The sequence below is a fragment of the Chaetura pelagica genome, unplaced genomic scaffold (assembly GCF_000747805.2).
Source record: "Chaetura pelagica isolate M959 unplaced genomic scaffold, ChaPel_1.0 scaffold302, whole genome shotgun sequence".
NCBI classification, from domain to species: Eukaryota; Metazoa; Chordata; class Aves; order Apodiformes; family Apodidae; genus Chaetura; species Chaetura pelagica.
In genome coordinates, this window is record NW_009952561.1 from 1,852,634 (window position 1) to 1,872,046 (window position 19,413).

At 38.9% G+C, this 19,413-nt stretch overlaps 1 protein-coding gene across 2 annotated transcripts in view; it reads right to left on the minus strand.

The window, feature by feature from the left end:
- KAT6A (K(lysine) acetyltransferase 6A) overlaps nt 1–19,413 on the minus strand; it is a 28,958-nt gene that overhangs the window by 1,371 nt on the left and 8,174 nt on the right. Inside the window, exons 2-18 of one of the 2 annotated variants that reach the window (XM_009993232.1) lie at nt 17,461–17,569; nt 16,875–16,990; nt 16,537–16,618; nt 15,644–15,779; nt 13,666–13,976; nt 12,382–12,500; nt 11,546–11,661; nt 10,127–10,268; nt 9,540–9,701; nt 8,843–8,936; nt 7,858–8,089; nt 7,148–7,358; nt 5,947–6,151; nt 5,462–5,865; nt 4,475–4,784; nt 459–2,053; nt 38–383 (exon numbers count right to left, since the gene is read on the minus strand). In XM_009993232.1, coding sequence (XP_009991534.1) covers nt 38–383; nt 459–2,053; nt 4,475–4,784; nt 5,462–5,865; nt 5,947–6,151; nt 7,148–7,358; nt 7,858–8,089; nt 8,843–8,936; nt 9,540–9,701; nt 10,127–10,268; nt 11,546–11,661; nt 12,382–12,500; nt 13,666–13,976; nt 15,644–15,779; nt 16,537–16,618; nt 16,875–16,990; nt 17,461–17,569 — 4,690 coding nt within the window. Of the gene's footprint in view, nt 1–37; nt 2,054–4,474; nt 4,785–5,461; nt 5,866–5,946; nt 6,152–7,147; nt 7,359–7,857; nt 8,090–8,842; nt 8,937–9,539; nt 9,702–10,126; nt 10,269–11,545; nt 11,662–12,381; nt 12,501–13,665; nt 13,977–15,643; nt 15,780–16,536; nt 16,619–16,874; nt 16,991–17,460; nt 17,570–19,413 lie in introns of both variants that reach the window. The other variant, XM_009993231.1, reaches the window with a different exon arrangement.

A 19,413-nucleotide genomic window follows, 5' to 3' on the forward strand; every position in this document is an offset into this window, starting at 1 on the left:
AGAGTAGGCGAGGTGAGCTTCGGGGTGGAGGACGCCAGGTTTGGTGGGTGGGTCAAAGTGGCTTGTGCTTGTGCTGTCCCTGCCAATGGGTGAGAGGGAGCGAGCTGAGCCAATCCTGTATTGGACAGAGAAACGCTGGTTGCATAGGACGTCACAGCAGGAGAATGGCTATAAGGCATGGCATGAGGGTCCATAATGGTGTTTGTCAGCTGCTGCAACTTGGCTAAGCTGAATGTGGCTGACGGTTGTGAATAGCTCCCAGCACCAAAATCCCCTGGAATCCTCTCATAGATACTTATGTTACCAGTGCTTCCTGATTCAGGTATTTCCATGATCATAGGTGCTGGAGTGAAGCTGTTGTTCATGCTACACTGAGACAGTGGAGGTTGCTGCTGGGGTGGAGGTGGGGGCTGTGGCTGCTGTGACTGAGGCTGTTGCTGCTGTGGCTGTGTTGTTGGTTGCTGGTTACTTGGAGGCCTTTCTACCACACAGCTCTGAGGTGACTTGATACTGCAGTTTGCTGCAGGCTGGACACTGTTTTGCTGCATCATGCTGCAACTGCTGCCAATGTTTGCCATTTGCTGAGTGACAACACAGCTGTTCTGAGTGAGGCTGCTAGAAGATGACAGTCCTCCATATGAACAGCTGCTCTGGGAAGAGTTATTTCCACAAATGCTGCCTCCCATAGTGGAATCATAGCTGCTGGGATTTTCATAATTCTCTGTAGTGCTCTCAATGCTGCCAAGGTCACTGAAGCCACTATCCACCACCTGCTGAGAGTGGTCCGATACTGAAGGCACATCCATCATGGGGCTGGTCTCCATGTTCTGCATAGAGGGTGCGGACAGGGATCCTTGTTCAGGACTTATCTGGGTGTAACTGCTCTCCAGAGCAGGCACATTTGGGCTGCTGACAGAACGTACAGACTGACTGGGGTGGGACTGAACAGAAGATATTGGACTGTTGTGTTCTGAGGCCTGGCAATCTTCAACCATTGATATCTGAGGATCCTCCTCAGTCTGGGTGTAACTCTGCAACGTTTGGCAAGCTGCAAGAGTTTCTTCACAGTCCTGGTAGGCTACATCATGCTCGTTGCTTTCCTCCTGTGTCAAGGACTGGACTGCTTGAACAGTTTCAAGATCTAGTTCACTATGTGAAATTTCCTCTTCCTTTAGTTCAGTTAACCCTTCTTTATTACTTTGCTCTTCTTCGTGATCATCTTCAGACCCAGGGACGTGCTCTGAGCCCACTGATGTCTCATTGGAAGCCTGCTCCTCCTCAGAATCTGCCTCTGCTTCATCTTTTTCTTTTGTATCTTCTCTACTGTTTGGTATGCTTGTTTCTAAAAAACATTCTTGTACCTGAGGCTCCTCCTTCACCCCTTCTCTAATCGGCTGTTCCTCCAATTCTTTTTTCTTCACAGACTGCAGATGACCATCATCTTCATCATCAGCATCATGATCTTCATTTTGATTTGTCACTACTGTAACTTCCTCTTCTTCCTCATGGTCATGTTCAGGTTCATCTAGTTCTTGCTGTTCTTCCTCTGATTGCCTTTGCTCTTCTAAAACCCGTGGCTTTTCCTCTACCTCCTCTTCTATCTCAGGCTCTTTTACTTCCGGCCCTGGACTGCTGTTGCTGTCCACAGGAGAAATAGCTCTTACTTCACTGCTGGCTACATCTTCCTCTTCTCCCTCTCCTACCTCTTCTGTTTCCATATTCACATCTTCCTCTTTCCTTTCCTCAGTAAGAGGCTGCTCTTCTTTCTGCTCAACACTTTCTTCTTCATCTGAAATTTTGGGCTTACGCCCTGGTTTTGAATTAGCTACTGCTGCATCAACTCCATCACCCTGAACTGATGGTGGCTCCTTTTCCCGGTTCAGTTTAAAACCTGGTTTTCGACCAGGTCTCTTCTTCCAGTGGACTGGTTTTCGGCTTTTCCCTTTTGGCCATCCTTTCTTCTTTTTCATGGGTGTAGAAGTATCTGGCTTGAGTGAAGAATCCTTTGCTTCACATTTTCTCAGCATAGATAATGGTTTCAAAGTTGGGTTACCTGAAAACACAAATTGAAAGATATTGTTCAGACATTTTTGTTTGACTGAACCATTCATGAAAGCTTTCCCAAGCATTCCCATCGTATTTATCAACTTTGTGTATTAATACCAGCCTAGAGACTTACTGTGAAGGGTAACAAGAAGCATCAATGTCTGATTGTTAGTAATCACACTGCAGATACTCAAAGAACACCAGTGCTTTCAAGATTTTGCATGGTCAAAGCTCTGAGCCTTTAATAAAAAATTCAAATTAAACACTAGACTATACTATAAAAGTCCTGGAAAGACTCACCACCCTTTACAGTTTTTATTTATACAATATGTTTGCAAATGAAAATGTTGCAGTGTAGAGAAACTATGAAGTTGGAATAAAAGAATATTTCAATTTAGATCTGTATTTTATGCATCTGCTGAAGAAGGGAAGTATTTCCAGCTTTTCATGACTTATGCTTTTAAATGCCAACAGATCCACATGACTGAATTTGGCTATTTTGTTTTTCTTTAAATTTAAGTGCTTGTTAAAAGGAAGCTGAATTTCTCGCTCATCTGACGTTTTAGTTGATGAAGGAAGTTTCTGCATTTCAGTGACTTTCCAAACACTAGAATAGATTCAGACCTTATACAGCCAGAAAGGAATATGTTAATTTACTGAGAACTTACTGAATACTGTTAGGCATTCTCTGAATAAATTTTGTTTTGAACCTGTCAAATACCTCTCAAAATACTACTGACTAATACGCTTATTAACCAAACTGTAGTCTTATAAATAGTCTGACAAATACATTTTTCACATACCAGTGTTCATTTGTATTGAGCAAATAATCCTCCCTGAACCTTATACCACGTAATAAGCCAGTCATCCTACTATTTAAATCAGGATGAATGTCACCCTGATGACCCTGTAAATTAGGTGGGTCATCCCACTATATGGATATAAAATAAATTTCACCCTTTTTTATCATGTAAATTGCAAAAGAATATGGATTTGATGACAACTCCAGATTTCACGTGCATCATTTTTTAGGATACTGAAAAACATACGTACACACCCATTCAGTTGCACTTAGTTAAATGGCAGAGTGCACACAAGCTTGAAAAGAAGATCCTTACAGTATTCAAATTCACAGCAAAACTTACAGGTAGAACTAGGAAAAGCAAAATAATACAGCCCAGCCTACTACAGAGCTCCATCTTCCCCCACAAAACACTAATCAAGTTGCACAGAACTGGTAGAAGGTAAAGAGATGAGCTTTATTTGTTTTCTACATCATAGAACATGCTGTCTTCCAGAAAGCCTCATCCTTACTAAAAACTGGCCTCAATCCACCACCCCATGCTATCTGTTCTCACTGTATCCCTGACAGTGATCAGAACCAATTCCAATTCTCATCAGACACCAAATTTAAGAGACTGCAATGTTACATTTCAGGAAAATCATAAAACAATTTCACTGGATTGCCTCAGATAGAGATTAAGTTATCAGGGAACAATCTAATCCAAACCACCCTTTAGTTAGCAAGTTTAACAAAAAAAACCAAAAACAAACAAACACAAAAGTGGGGTGGGATTACAAGCACGTTTCTGTAGCGATGGGAACTTTCCAAAAAATCTAAGTTTCCTATAAACTTTTCTAACTCATAGTTATGATTAAAATAGTCTAAATATGAACTGAGTATGACTGCAATACCATGTATCTGAATTTTCATAAGGCAGGGCTGCCCTCCTCCACAGAGCTTAATTTTTTAATAATAAAAAAAAAGGCCAGCTGTTTATGATGGATTATCCCTGTGGGCTAACATGTTTAGGGAATTGAAAATACACTGTATTTTCTCTAAGAGCATTACAGTTTTCCTGCATTAAAAGGTTAGGATTAGACCATCAGAAGAACAGAATAGGTAACAGCCAGAGTGAAGGGAGCATCTGAATGACAGAGGTTTCTTTTGAATGGTCAGTGCACTCTAAGTAACCAGTTCCAAACAATTTTCTATTATGAACTGAAGGTTCAGAGAATTTTAAAGACATATGAGAAGCTAAGAGGCAGGACATGCACTGTGATGAAGAAGAGAATCTCAAAAGAGACCATTTATCGTTTTTTTTTGTTATGGCAAACTGAGTGCTCTCCAATTAATTTTTTTTATTTTTGTAAGTGATCCTGCTGCATAGGTTCTTCCACAATTACAGATATCAATTCCAGTAGGAAAGCCAAATCAAAAGAATACCCTGTGCTCAGGTCATTGCTAATAAAATAGTTAAAAGCATTTTCATAGGACCCAGGAATGTTTGAGGCTGGTTTGATTGGCAATTTATGCCTAAGCCTATATTTTGGCTAGAAATGCAAGACAAGGAAAGCAGCTTGTTCCATCATGAGCTGGTATCATCTGATCCTGACACACTATATCAAACTTTCAACAGCATACCACCAAACATACCATTAGTGTCATCAAACTCCTCCTCATCTTTGGACTTCCTCTTAGAAGAGGGTCTATGCCTGAGTGTGTCTTGTGGGGCTAAGTGCCGAAAGTATCCACTGGGCAGAAGTTCATTCTCCTCCTCTTCATCCTCCTCCTCCTCTTCCTCTTCCTCAATCTCGTATGTAGGCTCTAAGCGAGGCATTGGTCTTTCAGAGTCTGAGTCCTCAAATGGTTCATCCAGCACTTCTGTGGTTTCTGAGATGGTTTCAGTAACAACACTGCTGTTGTGGTGCTTACGCTTCCGATGAAGAATTGGTTTCTGAAATGGAAGGTGAGAGAAGACATTGTATCATATGCAGTAAAAAACATTTAAATAGATGAAGCTCCCAGACCATCCATAACAGCTGGAAGTTCAGAGACACTATGACATATATGTGAATAGTTTAAACAAGCTGCAAAGATGATATAGAACAGAACTTTTTTATGCAGCATCCCACAAAGAGAGGGTATTCTTGGTCACGTTGACAGAATTCACATCTTTAGAGTAAATAATTCCAAAGACTTTATGCTATGATTTTAGATGTTTAGATAGTGTTTGTGCATTTCAAGCTTATTTCAAAAGTAGGACCACATCTGCTTCTATTTTGCATATTTGAGTAGAAATTTAATAACCAAGCTGGAAAAACCAAAAGCAGAAGACAGAAGGTAGAATTAAACAAAGATAAAAAAACAAACAAAACCAGCAGCAAAACAAAAGAACAAACCAAAACCACAAAAAAAAAAGCTCAACCCAACCAAATAAACCCCTACCTCTGATTCAACAAAAACCACCATCACCACAAAAAGATAGCAGAAAGTACCATCCAGACAAGGTCCTGGAACACTGAGCAGATGCTGTTTGCTTAATACATACCTCACAAACTGCACAATCCTTCAGGAAGAACCAATGTACTGACAAAACAGACAGCATGATTTAGTCAGAAACAAGGCACACACCTTTCGTTTTAATGTTGGCTTTGTGAGAACAGGTGGAGAGCTTGACCGAGGACTCACAGGCTCATCATCTTCCTCTTCACTACTCTCACTAAAACACCTCAAAAGTGCCCTGTCGCTATCGCTGTAGCGGCGGGGTAGCCTGTCACAGTCCTCCTGGAATCTGCACTTTGGTGGCTCCGTGTTCTTTTTCAACTGCCCTCTCCACCTTTCCATACCTTCGCTATAACGCCGATGGGGAATTGGAGACTTTTCACCTTTGCCATACTGTCCCTGGGAAACTGCAGATTTTTCCTCATCTTCTGCATAACGGCCTCTTGGGGTTGGAGACTTCTCCTCACATTCACCACACCTTCCTTGCAAGGCTGCTGACTTCTCCTCACAGTCACTGCAACGGCCTCGTGTGGCTGCTGATTTCTCCTCACACTCACTGCATCGCCCACTGGGAACTGCTGCTTTGTCCTCCATGGGCAAGCCTGGCTCCTCACAAAAGGGCTCCCGAAGTTTCTTGCCCTTGCGGTTCCATCGACCTCTTCGTGACGGCTGACTGTTTACAGGAAGATTCTCCAGGGGAAAAATGTGCTTGTTGGGCCGTGCAGAGTTGGCTGGAGCAACAATGTCTGGCTTTTTTTCACTCTCTGTAGGTGAGTAAGGCTCTTGCTCTTTCTTCTCCCATGACACAGATTTTGCCATCTGATTTAAATAAAAACAAACAAGATTTCACACTTCCTGTTTAAGCATGCACGCTTGTTCGGAATTTGATTCCATAGCAGTTTTTGAGAAAGAAGTCAGAAAAATCCAACAAGAATGACTGCCAAGAATCTGGGAATAACAAAATAATTGACCTTTACAAGATTCTAATACTGCTATCTGCTACTCCTTTCCTCCCAGATGATAATGTACCTCAATTAGCTCCTCAGGAAGTGACTTCAATCAGCAGCAGCCATCCAGTAGCCTGCTGGAGCAGACATCATCTCACAACGTTCAAACACAGTATTTGTGTAATTTTTTAGAAAACATTGAGACAAACTTGAAGCTATTTTGCCATTAAAATGCACAATTAGTTTAATATAAATACAGTAACAGCACCTAATTTGCCTCTTAGTATTCTAGTCAGTGATCATCACCCGATGTGAGAGTGGAACCCTTCAAGGACAGTAGCCTAAATTTCAGAAACCTTCACCACTCAGTGGGCAGTAATTCTAAAGGTTTTGCAAAAGTACTGAGCAAAAATCTTTGGTGAAAAATGCTAAGTTTCTGTTGATTTACTTCCATTTATGCTATTTGTCACTTAGATAAATTCAGGGTCTTTCAAACTTAAATCCATTTCAATAATTTGAAGAGAAACCAGGTTGCTTGAGAGTGAGAGGCAGATTTGGTTGATTGTTCTTTTTTTCTGTTTGGTTGGGATTTTTTTAACACCCCCCAACAAATACTGCAAAAGTCATTAAGGTTAGAGAGAGCCTTTTTACTCTTTTCAGAGATAAACTTTAACCTTTCTCTAGACTATGCCTCAATGTTTTCCTTCTTTTTTAGTTTCTAATCTGAAACTGTAAGGATCCATAAACTAATCACGACTGCATTGCTTTTTACAAGTATGCCAAATGTCCCAGCTTGGCATTTCCAGTTGTTGCAGCAAGAGTCCACATTTAAACTACAGCCACACAGAAGTAACAGATGCACTCTTACACTTGTCTCTGGATCCTTTTCCTTCTGCTGTTGTTGCTCTTCATTTTCCCCATCCTCTGTTTCCTCTTCTTCATCTTCAGAGACAACTGAGTTGGAAACTATAACAGGTGTCCAACGCAGACATTCTGCATCTACATTTATTGGTCGGACATGAGTTCTAAGCTTTGCCATATGTTCCTGGATAAGTTTCTCCCGACGAATGATCACAAATCTAAACAGTAATAACACTCAGATTAACAACAGCTACATATTGTATATGTTGTCCCGTGAAACAGATATATTACAGGGAAAAGCTGTGTACTCTCAATCAGTTCTGCCACAAATAACTTAAGAAAGGAGAGAAAGCTCATTAATATTGTGCAATTTGCAGTACCTTCAGACTACTAGAGAAAAGCATCTTAAAACAGAGAAAACGTAGTTAAATTCTTTCCACCTCTTGTTAATGGCAAAACTAATATCCTTCCATGGGTAACATTCAGCTGTAGAGTACCACGTTTACTGCGTGTTAAATGGGCAAGGGGCATGCCATTTGGGGAACAGGCACTGAACCATTCTTGCAGCCCACATTAACATTATAAATCTCTGCAGCCAGTGTTTGGACACTTAAATAAAATAAAGCTTATTGGAAGTGACTTGTCCGCAAACATCATTAAATTTCATTTAAATACATCTGAAGCTATTTGGAAATACAAAAGGACTGCTGTACTCACTGATCACTACGGAAGTCGAGCATTCGTAGGTGATGCAGAGTGGAAGTGATATCTTGAGGGCAGATTCCAGTCAGCTTGCTCAATTTCTTGATGCTTAACTGCTTGTCACGTTGATGATAAAGGCACTCCAATATTACACTTTTCCAATAAGCCATATATGAGAGGCGCCCCAGGTCTGACAGGGGCTTCTCTGGTGATCCTGCTTGACCCTCACGCTTTGAAAGCAAATAGCCTAAAGATATACAATAAGTTATTTTTAAAATTTGCATATATAGCTTGCATTTCCACTCCAAGTTCTACAAAGGCATTTTTCCAGAAAGCAGCTGACTGCTGCCTAAAAGATATAAATGATAACATTTTAAGGATACACTGAATTATCTGGTCACACTTTTTTTTTTTAACTCCTGTTATTCACTGACAAAACATGAGATTTCTAAACTGCACTGCCATCAGACTTTGGCTATGGGCAAGGCCACGAGATGGCAGCAGTTGCTTACTATACTAGGCCTGCATTACACAGCCTGAGTATTCAGAGTCTAACTAGTTTGGTGCTTTCAAAGCTAAATTAAGACCAAACTATGACCCTACCTTTTGCTTAACATACTCATTCACTTAATCAAGCTGCTGAAGGCTTCAACAGATGTGCAGTTTTAGCACTGACTTTCTGTAGAAAATACTACATGAACAAAGTAAGCCTATGATAAAAACACTATCCTGACAAGACTACCGTTTCTACCATAAACTGCTTACACAGGAAATACGAGAATTAGGGGGAGAAATTATGATTATTTTTTTTCTTTAAAATTGAAGACTTCCAACAGTAAGAATAAACTGTGAAGTTCAGTTGATTTTGTGAACTTCAGAATCTTTTGTTTCAAGATGTTTTTTTCATTTGAAAAATATCCTCTTCCATAGTTAAGCCTTTCTTTAAAATATTAGAAAACAAAGACTAAAAAAAAAAAAATGAACATGAAAAGGTCCTTACTGAAGTCAATTAGGAACCTGCCATAGCCCTTACGCTGGTATTGTGGAAGAATCATTATACAGGAAACATTGTACTTCTGTTGGCAGTGTTTTTCCTGTTGGGGGAAAAAAAACAGCAAATAATTTTAAATAACAACAACAGCAGTAACAACAACAACAACAACAATAATACCAGTAAGAAATAGTAGGTGGTGTTCTGCATACATCCCTTATTACTTCTTTAGCAAAAACTGGGACAGAAAGCCACAAAGTTTCTTAGGAACAACAATGTACATGAGCCAAGGAAAGACTTTAAAAGAGATTATATTACAATTCTATTACAATAACTTCAGTTAAGAAAACCAGAAAGAATGAAACCTTGATGTAACTACCACCTTCTGCTTAGATACAATAAAGACTACTACTTAGTAACTATCTCACAAATAGTACTGCCTATCACCACCATAAGTAGGAAGTAATTTGAAGAGGGTTTTTTTTTAGCTACTAGCTGCTGTACCGTGCATTCAATGTTATGAGGAAATTTGGTTTTATTAGTTGGTAGTCTCCAAATATAACATTAATAAAATCTGGTTGCAACAAAGGTCTAGATCTATATTCTATCATGTATAGGGTCTAAATTACAATGATGTAAAGACACTGAAGCAACATTTCTCACCACACCAAATGCAGTTTCAAGCCTGAAATGCTCAAATACTTGCCTTAGAAAAGTAGCCAACAAGGTGACAGCCCTTGACATCATTCTGTGTCAGCACGTAGAAAAGAAATGGCTCCACATCATAATACAGAGTCTTATGGTCCAGGAAGAGTTTGGCTAACAAGCACAAATTCTGGCAGTAGATAGTGCTGACATTGCCATCAACCTTACAAAAACGAGTAAAAGTTTTGTCACTCCATTTGCTGTCATGCAAGGACATGCTTCATCTCTTATCCCTGTGCATTTGAAACGTCTAATATAGGAAGACTTCTCTGTCACAGGTAGAGTCTCAAAAGACAGCATAAAAGCCATGGCCAAGGCACTGCTACATTCACTACCTTAAGAGAGAACCTAAAATTAATTTTACAAAAGTGAAAAAATGAAAAAGCATTTTTAAAAAATGTGCCTTCTCATACATTTTATGTATGAATAATCTTCACATGAGGTCAGCTCCCACTGTAGCTCTTCACTCTTAGCAACTGAATCCTTCAAGAATGAACATGTTTAGTGCTATGGGAAATGTATCACACGACTGGGTGCTAAAGTCCCTATTTTATAGATAAAAGTGAGCGGCTTACTTTTCTAACTTACCTCAAATACTGAAATATTGTTTTTTCTGTAGATTTCATTGGCCGGAGGGTGAAACCAGCCACATTTTTTCATGTGCTGTTGGAGAATAGTTCTGCTTTTCATATACTTTAGACAGAATTCACAAAGGTACAACTTGGGTAGCCTGTAAGCAAAGATAAAGAAAGATCAAAAGAATGAAGATACAGACTTTCGTACAAAATTCATTACTCCTGCAGAGATAAGTCAATGAAAACAAACCAAATATATACATACCCTGTATATGTGCTAATCAGACCAAAATACCTTATAACACTTAGTCACGTCACTTATTCTGTCACAATTGCATATTAAAAATGTACTTAATGTTCTGCATAATTACTTTTACATTATGTCAGAAGACATACATGCATCAATTAAAATCCTTGAAAAATAGCAAAAAAACCCTAGTTTTGCACTAATGACAGGAGGATGGATTATAGAAGTAGCTCCTATTCTCTGCCTTCCCTCCTTATAACAGACCCCGAACAATGGGTCACAACACCTTCTAGCTGCTTGCTGTAAAATCATTTTACATACTACACTCACATGAACAGCTTGAGTTCAAGCGTCATGACACTGTTGTGATTTAACTCCATTTGCGTACTCTACCTTGGGCAGTGAAAATATTTTCAGTTACCTTCAGTGCCTTCGGCAGAGCTAGAGTAATTCCTCATGATAGCCCAAATGCTCTTACTAAACAGTAGAACAGAGTTCTATTTAATTTTCTCTCTACCTATGGCCCTGTATGTGCATCACAGCAGAACAATTCTTCAATGCCAAAACATGAAACATTTAACATTTCATCTTTAGCAGTGTTAAACTACAGCACAAAGATAATACATCAAAGTAATTCCTGTGAAATTTCTATTTATTGCTCTCTTTCAACTTCATAAATAGTATACAGCCATTTGTAACACATTTTTTTCATACACAGTTAGCTGCCTATTCCCTAAAAAAATGTATTGTTTTTTATCATAAGAACTGATGCAGTTGATTCACTGAGGGAAGGGATGGCATCCAGAGGGACCCAGACAGGCTGGAGGAGCTGACCCACACAATATGGACCTGTTAGAGCAAGTGCAGAGGATGACTACAGAAATGATCCAAGGCTGAAACACCTCTCCTCTGAGGGAAGGCTGAGAGAGCTGTGGTTGCTCTGCCTGACTGCAGCAGCTTGAATGCTCACAGTATATGCAGGTTGTTGCAAAGAGCTTATCAACTTTTTGACTCAGCCTAAAAAGACCTCAAGATGTCTATTAACTGCTATGAAAAGTATCTGGATTATGTGTACTTTGCTTCTGTCCTATATTTAGACAGAATCTTCTTAAGATGTCTAGGCCTGCTGGAGTACAGCTTCCCCATGAACACTGAAGAACAAAGGAAAAGAATGTTCAGCCTTACCTCGAGTATTCCTGTGGATATGGAGATGAGTACCAGGTCTGTATTTCATACTTGCCAAATTCGATGACAGAAGGGCACCGGACTTGTGGATCAGGAGGCCCAGTCACCCCTACTTTCTATGCAAGGGGGGAAAAAAGTTTTTGTGAATTTCCAAGTGAAAGACATGGAAGCTAAGATGAACATTCTTATTTACAGTCCATTCTACTCAAACACACAGAGAAGGAAAATGCAGATGTTGCTTTCTGACACTAAAAACTAGCACCAGTCACACTTTAAGCAAGCATGTGATTCACAAAAAGGAAGAATCAGTAACCACTCACATTCCTCCACTATCTTTCATGCTGTTGCATGTCATAATTTTAAATAAAAAAGAGCACACACCAAAATTTAATACTATCTTTTTTCAGTTCAATTGCCATTTTCTCTCTTGTTATTTCAACAGCCAAAAACAAGATGTGAACTGTTCCTGAGGTTAAAATGTAGAATGTTCAAGTATCTAAAATAGCACATTGGTGTCTTCCCAGCTCGAAGACTGTAAGTACTACTGTGAAGATACTATCTACCAAAACACTCAGGGTACAGCTACCTGTTTATTAAGAATGCAGAAGACTTAAAAGAAAAACCTCAAATTATTTACTAGCAGAAAAAACAGAAGATATAATATTTTAAAATTAATTACTCAAGTGTAAGCGCATTAGCTTGTATGACAGACTGAGTCATCAGGAGTCTGTTTCTTGCTGGTTTTTGTTGTTGGGTTGGGGTGGGATTTTCGGGTTTGTTTAAATTTCTTTTAAATATTTGGTACTTACTGCCAGACACTGAAAATTTAACTTTACCTGCAGTGCTTGTTCCTGAATATCTCTAAACAACTCCATGTCTTTTTCAGTTAAGATGTCCGGGCTCCCAAAAAAACGCTCCTCATTTTCCTGTTTTCCATCCCAGCCATCCTGATTGTCTATAAATGAGAGAGAAAATTGTCTTCAAAGGAGTACTTGCTTTTTAGTGCAGTGACAAAACATCTTCTAACTCTATTCAGATAGTCTGCCAAGTTTTTTGAAGGGATTTTTCTATTCAGGCTTAGGACCACAAAGGAAGAACCAGTTCTGGATTTGTGAACATGTAAGAAGTACCATCATACATGTAGCCAGGTCCAAAACTCACTACTTACTCAGAGTATCATGAAGACATTTCTAACAATGAGACAGTTTTGGATAAATGGCTTACCACTATGGCTGTTTCTCACACACAAGGATCGCAATTATTTAAATGCTGTATCTGGTGTAACCAAAACCAGGACACTTATGTGCATGACTCAAGAAACATGCTTTCCACTAAAATATAAACAAAACCCACAAGATACTTCCTATCATGTCCAAAGCATTAAGATGGATTATTGTTCTTCCAGCTCCAGCCAGGCTAATACACATAACTACTCTAAGGCTGTAAACCTTGCATGTTATTGTGGAATATTTTCCACTGCTTACTTAAGAACAATTGAAGCTATAAAACTATTCAACAAGACAGTAAAGATCTGAATACAGAGATTAAATCAAGGTCCAGTTGTAGATGAATGTCTTAAGCTAGGGAAAAAAAACAAGGCAAGCAGAACTGCATTCAAAAGAAGGGATGCTCTCCAGCACAAAGGTGCCAAACTGCACTAAGCAGGCTCCTCTACGGGTGAGAAAATTAAGCTTCTACCATAGATGAGAAACTCATGGGTCTGACTGGTTTTAATTGTATGTTTCTCATTTTATACTTCTACCCTGCTATTCTTATTTTCATTAACCAGTCCCTACATTACTTCTTTAAAATGTGACATTATTTAGAACATTTCCTAGGTCTATCTGCAAGCCCCTCATTACCAAGAACACATTATCTCACAGTAATCATTTAATCCCTCATGACATCTTGCCATCCTATATAAAGAGGCAAAGATGTCTAGGATTGCTTCCTTTTTCCAACTGGTACTCCACCTCAGGGCACCAAATATAACTGCATTGAGTGTTAACTTTCTGCTCCAACTTTCCAGCCTCTAACAATTCTAAATACTGAACATCCAAGCCTTTGAACACTTTCTAGGTGTAGAGGATACTTACACTGGCAGGGTGAAAAATCTTTACCTGTGGGCCATTCTGAAGTGCTGGATTTCCTGTTACCCTTTTTCCTGATCCTATACTGCTGGGAATAGTCTACCACCTCCCCTCGAGCTTTTCTTCCATCAGGGGAAGGAGTGAAGAACTTGGTAAGGCCATCTATGAGCCCTTTGGTTTTCTTGTTAAACTTCAAGGTGGTGCTGCCATCTCTGCAGAAGTCCAAGACATCTGTCTGCTCCAGGTATCCTTCTGATGATGGTGACTGGCTAGACAGAGCGATCTTGCGCTTCCGACCCCGACCAGGGCCAGTTCGAACCTTGCTGAAAGGGCCTTTTGATCTAAAGAAAGAGACAGGGAAAGATATGGCCAGAAGATCTCATATGGTGGTTTGCTGTGAGCTGAAAAGGGGACTACCATCTCCCCTACTTACATATCAATTACACAGAAGCTAAATGCAAACTGAAGAACTGAATAATAAATGAGTAGTCAAGAGCCTGTGTACTCCAGAGAAGCCAGGATTCTAAATATTACAGTAGAAACAGATACTATTTTTCTTCATGCTGAACATTATGGGCAAATAATTTGAGAATAAACAATAGATTTTCACCAAATTTAATATATTGTTAAATTTTAAAATCAGTAGCCAGAATGAATATACTGTACAGATGGTTTCAATTTATGAAGTCATTAAACATTTACACTTGTCATTTGTCAAAGTTCTCATACTCCTATTTCCTTTCATAGGAAATTGTCATAAGAACTACACAGAAAGTTAACACATGCAGGACATGCATATTTGCTAAGAACCCATACCACTGATGGTCATCTTAGCAAAAACCAGCTGCCATCTTTCAGGCTGGAAATTTTAAAACTCTAGTGAGATAACTGAGTATTTAACACTTCTCAGAGGGACTGTGCTAGACCAACTGCTGTTTCAGGAAACTGACTGTTTTTTTCCTACAATTTTTGCAGCTACAAAAGATAGAAAACAAAGCTTCTATGGATAATTCCGTGGTTATATTTTGCAAGTGAAATTATGGAAAAAAGGCAAAAAATTGTGGATAAATAATGAAAAAAAAATTAACAGAGACAAAACAGCAATAGCAGATAGCTAGCTTTCCATTTACTCTCTGAATTATAACAGGAATTCCTCTAAGCATATGTATGACACAGACTGCAAAAACAAATAGGATGTTTTCAGAGAGACAATCCCTCTGTTTTCATAAGAATCAAACTAATTAAGTTCTTTTTCCCAGAACATCCTTTTGCGCTATTGGTTAGAATCAAGTCGTAGTTAATATTTTTTTCTTTTTAAGCTGATCTGATGCCCAAAACAGAAGTTCTTGTGACAAACTCCTTCATTGTTTTGTCCCCTGCACAGTCAATAAAGCTGCATCACCACAAGCACTGCACAGCAACTTAATTCAAGAAAATTGCTCTGATTGAACGGTTATCCAAATCCCACCCATCCAAATCCAATTCCCTGATGACTGCCTGCCCCACAACCACCATGACAAGGCCACACAATCTGTCCCAGCACAATGAGAGTGCTTCACAAATGCAGAAACGTGGAAAGGAAGCAGAAAGGGGCCAAGTATCTTCTGGCAGCAGTGTCAGATGAAATACAGGTCAAACAACCTCTTATGCTTTATTGTAGATTAGTTTCTCTCCAGAAAAGGTTCTCGAGAAATGCAACGCAAAACAGTTATGCTGGAAGAAGCAATTATCCAGCAAAACAGACTTGACACGAACACCAAAATTAATCTATGACTATAAGGAAAGTTAAAAACTAAATAGTAAGTTTTTATAAAAAAGACTCAAAAATCTAGGAAAGAAAGAACTCTGAGATTACATTTAGTCTTTCACGGCACTCTTCAGAAATTCTGTATTAAAGAATAACAAGATCTTAATTGTAGAAGAAATCTCAGAGAGTAGATGAGACATTTCAGAAATAGCCACTGCCCTACAGAATCTCAATCTTACTCACCCTTGTAGAGATACTTACGTTGTATTTTGATTCTTTAACCTGTTTTTGGGACGTCCTATTGGGTTAGCATAGCGTCGTTTTATCTGTGCAGCCTTCTTGTGTAGAAGTTTTCTTCCTTTTTTCCGTGGCCGACATATCTGACATATCCACATACCTGTAAGACACAAGTTCTCATCACTGAATACAGAAGACATCTGTATAGGGCAAAAAGGAGAATTACAGCCCCTCAGAGCTCCTGACAGAAAGGGTAGGAACAGTAACAAAGGCTCCAATTACCACAACCACTTGTAATAAAAATTATGTGTTCCAGCAATTGAAGGTCAGGTCCAGTTAATTTCCCACACACATCCCCCCAGATATATTTTCCCCAATCATGCAGGAACCATCTTTAATTTGTAGCACATTAACAGTTAGCCATACAAAGTAACACATTTAATAAGCCCATATTCTGCTTATAAATACACTACTCTCAAGTATTTTCAACAGAAAATTTTTTTTCTAACTATCAAGGATGAACCTTCCATAGATAGCTTGCTTTCTGATAGAAAAGATTGGCTGTACTCCAGGATTCTCTACTGTCCAAATGGAAATGACTTCAAAAAGTTAAAACCCCGTATCTTTTTTTTGTACAAGGCTATTCTTTCAAATAGAAGCTGACCATTTATATCTGCAATAATCACTTAAAGATTTTTTTTAAAACCCTTCAGACAGTAATGTATAGGAAGCAGGAGACAGTGGAAAATCTGGATGTGAAACACTGACTGTTCCTTAGTTTCTAATACTTCAAAAGCAATGCTGTAAAGAACAGATTAAATGCAGTTTAAGGAGGATTAAATACATGGAAGCACTTTTTATCCACTGATCTCTTCCAACACCATCTTAAATTACCCTTTTCCTCACGAAGTCCTCACCTTTTGGCATCCTGGTGAGAGGGGGGTCACAGCACTCCATGTGAAAGCCACGGTCACATGAGTCACAAAATAGCATGTTATCCTGTTGAAGACAGATAAAGCTAATCTCTCTCTCTAGATATGCATCAGCATCAAGTCCTCCATTAATTTGTCACCATCTCAGACAACACAGTTTTCAACTACAGATACATCATAGTAGTTCACAGGTCTCAGAAAGACTACCAGATTCAAACAAAAGCTGCAGATATTTGACCCTAGAATTATTTTATTTGGTAGTTTAACAGAACATCCACAAGACTGAAATCCTCTTCATTGACTCCATGTCCCACTGTACTCACGGCATTTTTGCCCTGATCTCGACAGGAACTGCATGTTTTGCACTCAATGCACTGCCATCGCAAGGCTTTCACTCGAACTGTCAACTCTGGAGAGAACTTCAAACAGGACGGATGACCTACAGAAAAAGAAAAAAGTTATACCAGTAACACCATTCCACTGCTGTTAATGCTCACAGAAAGATTACTTTATCAATTATGTATTCCCATGCAGAATTTTGGTTATGTATATTTTTAGATGCCTCAATTCTTATCTACTTAGAACACAGAAACAATACCATAGATAGCAACTGACAAACCCACATACAAAAGAACACCAAGATAACATTTAATAACTGAATTGAGAAACATAACAACTGGTAATCTTTACCACATTTTTAAAAAAACCTCCAGGAACCAAATGAACTATTTGTGTTAGGTTGACTCAATCGTCTCCTTTCTGGGAACATGTGATTCAGGTGAACTAACTACACTGTATGTCACAGGTGCATAATCCTCACGAGTGTGGGTCAGTAGCAGTCACTATACCAAGCTCTTCTATCCCAAGTGGACAAGGTTATTACTAGCAGACCTGTAAATGGTCACCTACCACTGTTGCCACAGTCAGCACAAGAGATGAGCTCTTCAGGTTTCTTCTCCCGATTTTGCTCTTTTGTACCAAGGCAGAAACTGCAGATTGGAATTGGTTCAGCAACTGGCTGTGGAGGGAGCAGACAACAAAAGCATTGAATACATCAAAGGAGCAAATTTTAACACTCAAAATCACACAGACATTTACATCACATGTGAAGAGTTTGTAATACAGTGTTTCTCACAGATTTTGGGTTGTTTTAATGACACAATATTGCATTAATTGTAACCTGAATAAAAGTTGGAACTCCAAGGACAAGACAATCTCTGGTACAAAGAAAAGAGAATGGAATTCCAGGGCTAGGGTAAACTTGGAAAAACAAGCTGGGAATGAGGTTTATAAATTAATACATAATTGAATATGAAGTTTGAGAGATTTGTCAACAATGCCTGAATTTGTCAACAATGAATGAGGTATGAGGTGATGCAGTCGTGAAAAAAAAAGGCACAGATGACCCCAGAATACAGTAGTTCTAGATATTCCCATCAGGATCCAGAAAGCAGTAGTGCAATCATCAAAAGTATCTGCAGAGCACCACCTGGAATAAACTATTAACATGGTTATGAAAAATGAGAAGTAAATTCTCTTGTAAGAAATTTTATGAGTATGCTGTTTAGCACCGAGAAGCAGCAGATGAAAAGGCCTGCTCTATCTGAAAAAGTTCAGAACGATTAAACACTATGTAGGAAAAAAGATGTATTTAATATGAGGCACAACACTAGAGAAATGACAGATATTAACTAGCCAACAATAAATTTGGCCTATAACAAGCAGGACTTTTTAAATTAAAAGACTAAGATTCTACAATAGCCTCCTCAAAGAAGTAACAACTGCAATAACGGATTGTTTTAAAGTGGCACTTGATCAATTAATGAGAAAGGACAGCCTTATCTCCAGAAATGTTAAGTGTTGCATTTCATAATCTAATAATTCTTTCTAATTCAGTTCTGCATTTTTCAAGACAAGTCTGTGATGTAGTTCTCATAGCAAAGCTGTAAGCAAAATTAAATTTACAGATATATTGAAATCACATTTCAAACACTGGAAACATGACAAATGTTAGATTATGGTAAGTCTTGAGACATTTTTTGTATAGCTGTACCACATTGATTTCACACATACCTTTTTCAGAGTATATTATGCAGCTACATATGCACATACTGTTAATGTATGGAAGCATATGCCAGAAGAACGTCAAGGTCCTTTTACTCTGGCTAAGCCAAAGCAAAAGCTATCTATCCAGAATGATTTCTTGCAGAAATCAGGTTGGTTTATATTACAGTTAAGACAGAAACGAAGTTTCAAGCTGTAACTTTACCTCAGTGTACAGAGCCAGTACACTTACAGACCGAAGTGTGTTTCTTCGAATATCCACTAGATGGAAACAATCAAAACACTCAAGGAAATTTGCTATTTTAGAATTAAGCCACATAGTGTGGAATGACTACTTGAAAATGGAAGTCTAATATTCTCCATCCTGAACACAAATATTTATCTTAACTTCTGGCTAAATCCCAGGATGCTCAAGTGTAAACTAGTTTGAAATCACATGCCCATCATATTATTTCAGTCTGAAACACATTCATGGGTTGAGTCAATTGAAGGATTTAAGTTTCTACTCCTTTTGAGAAAATGAGACAACTACAGACAGTTATAGCAAGCAAACAGATCGTTAATATTCAAGTGGGAGGGAGAAACCAGCATCTTCACTTCCACAGGAAGTGGGGAAGTATCCTTCCAGCCACAGTCACAGTAGTAATGTTAGCTGAAGCCAGCTTTGTAGGGATCCCCCACCCTCTTTTAACACAAAGAGGGGACTGACTGTACAAATTGTCCTCTTTTTGTTCATGACTGGACTTCAGCTGCCAGACAGCCATCTGCTTCCAGGCAGTGTAAGGTTTACGGGGGGGG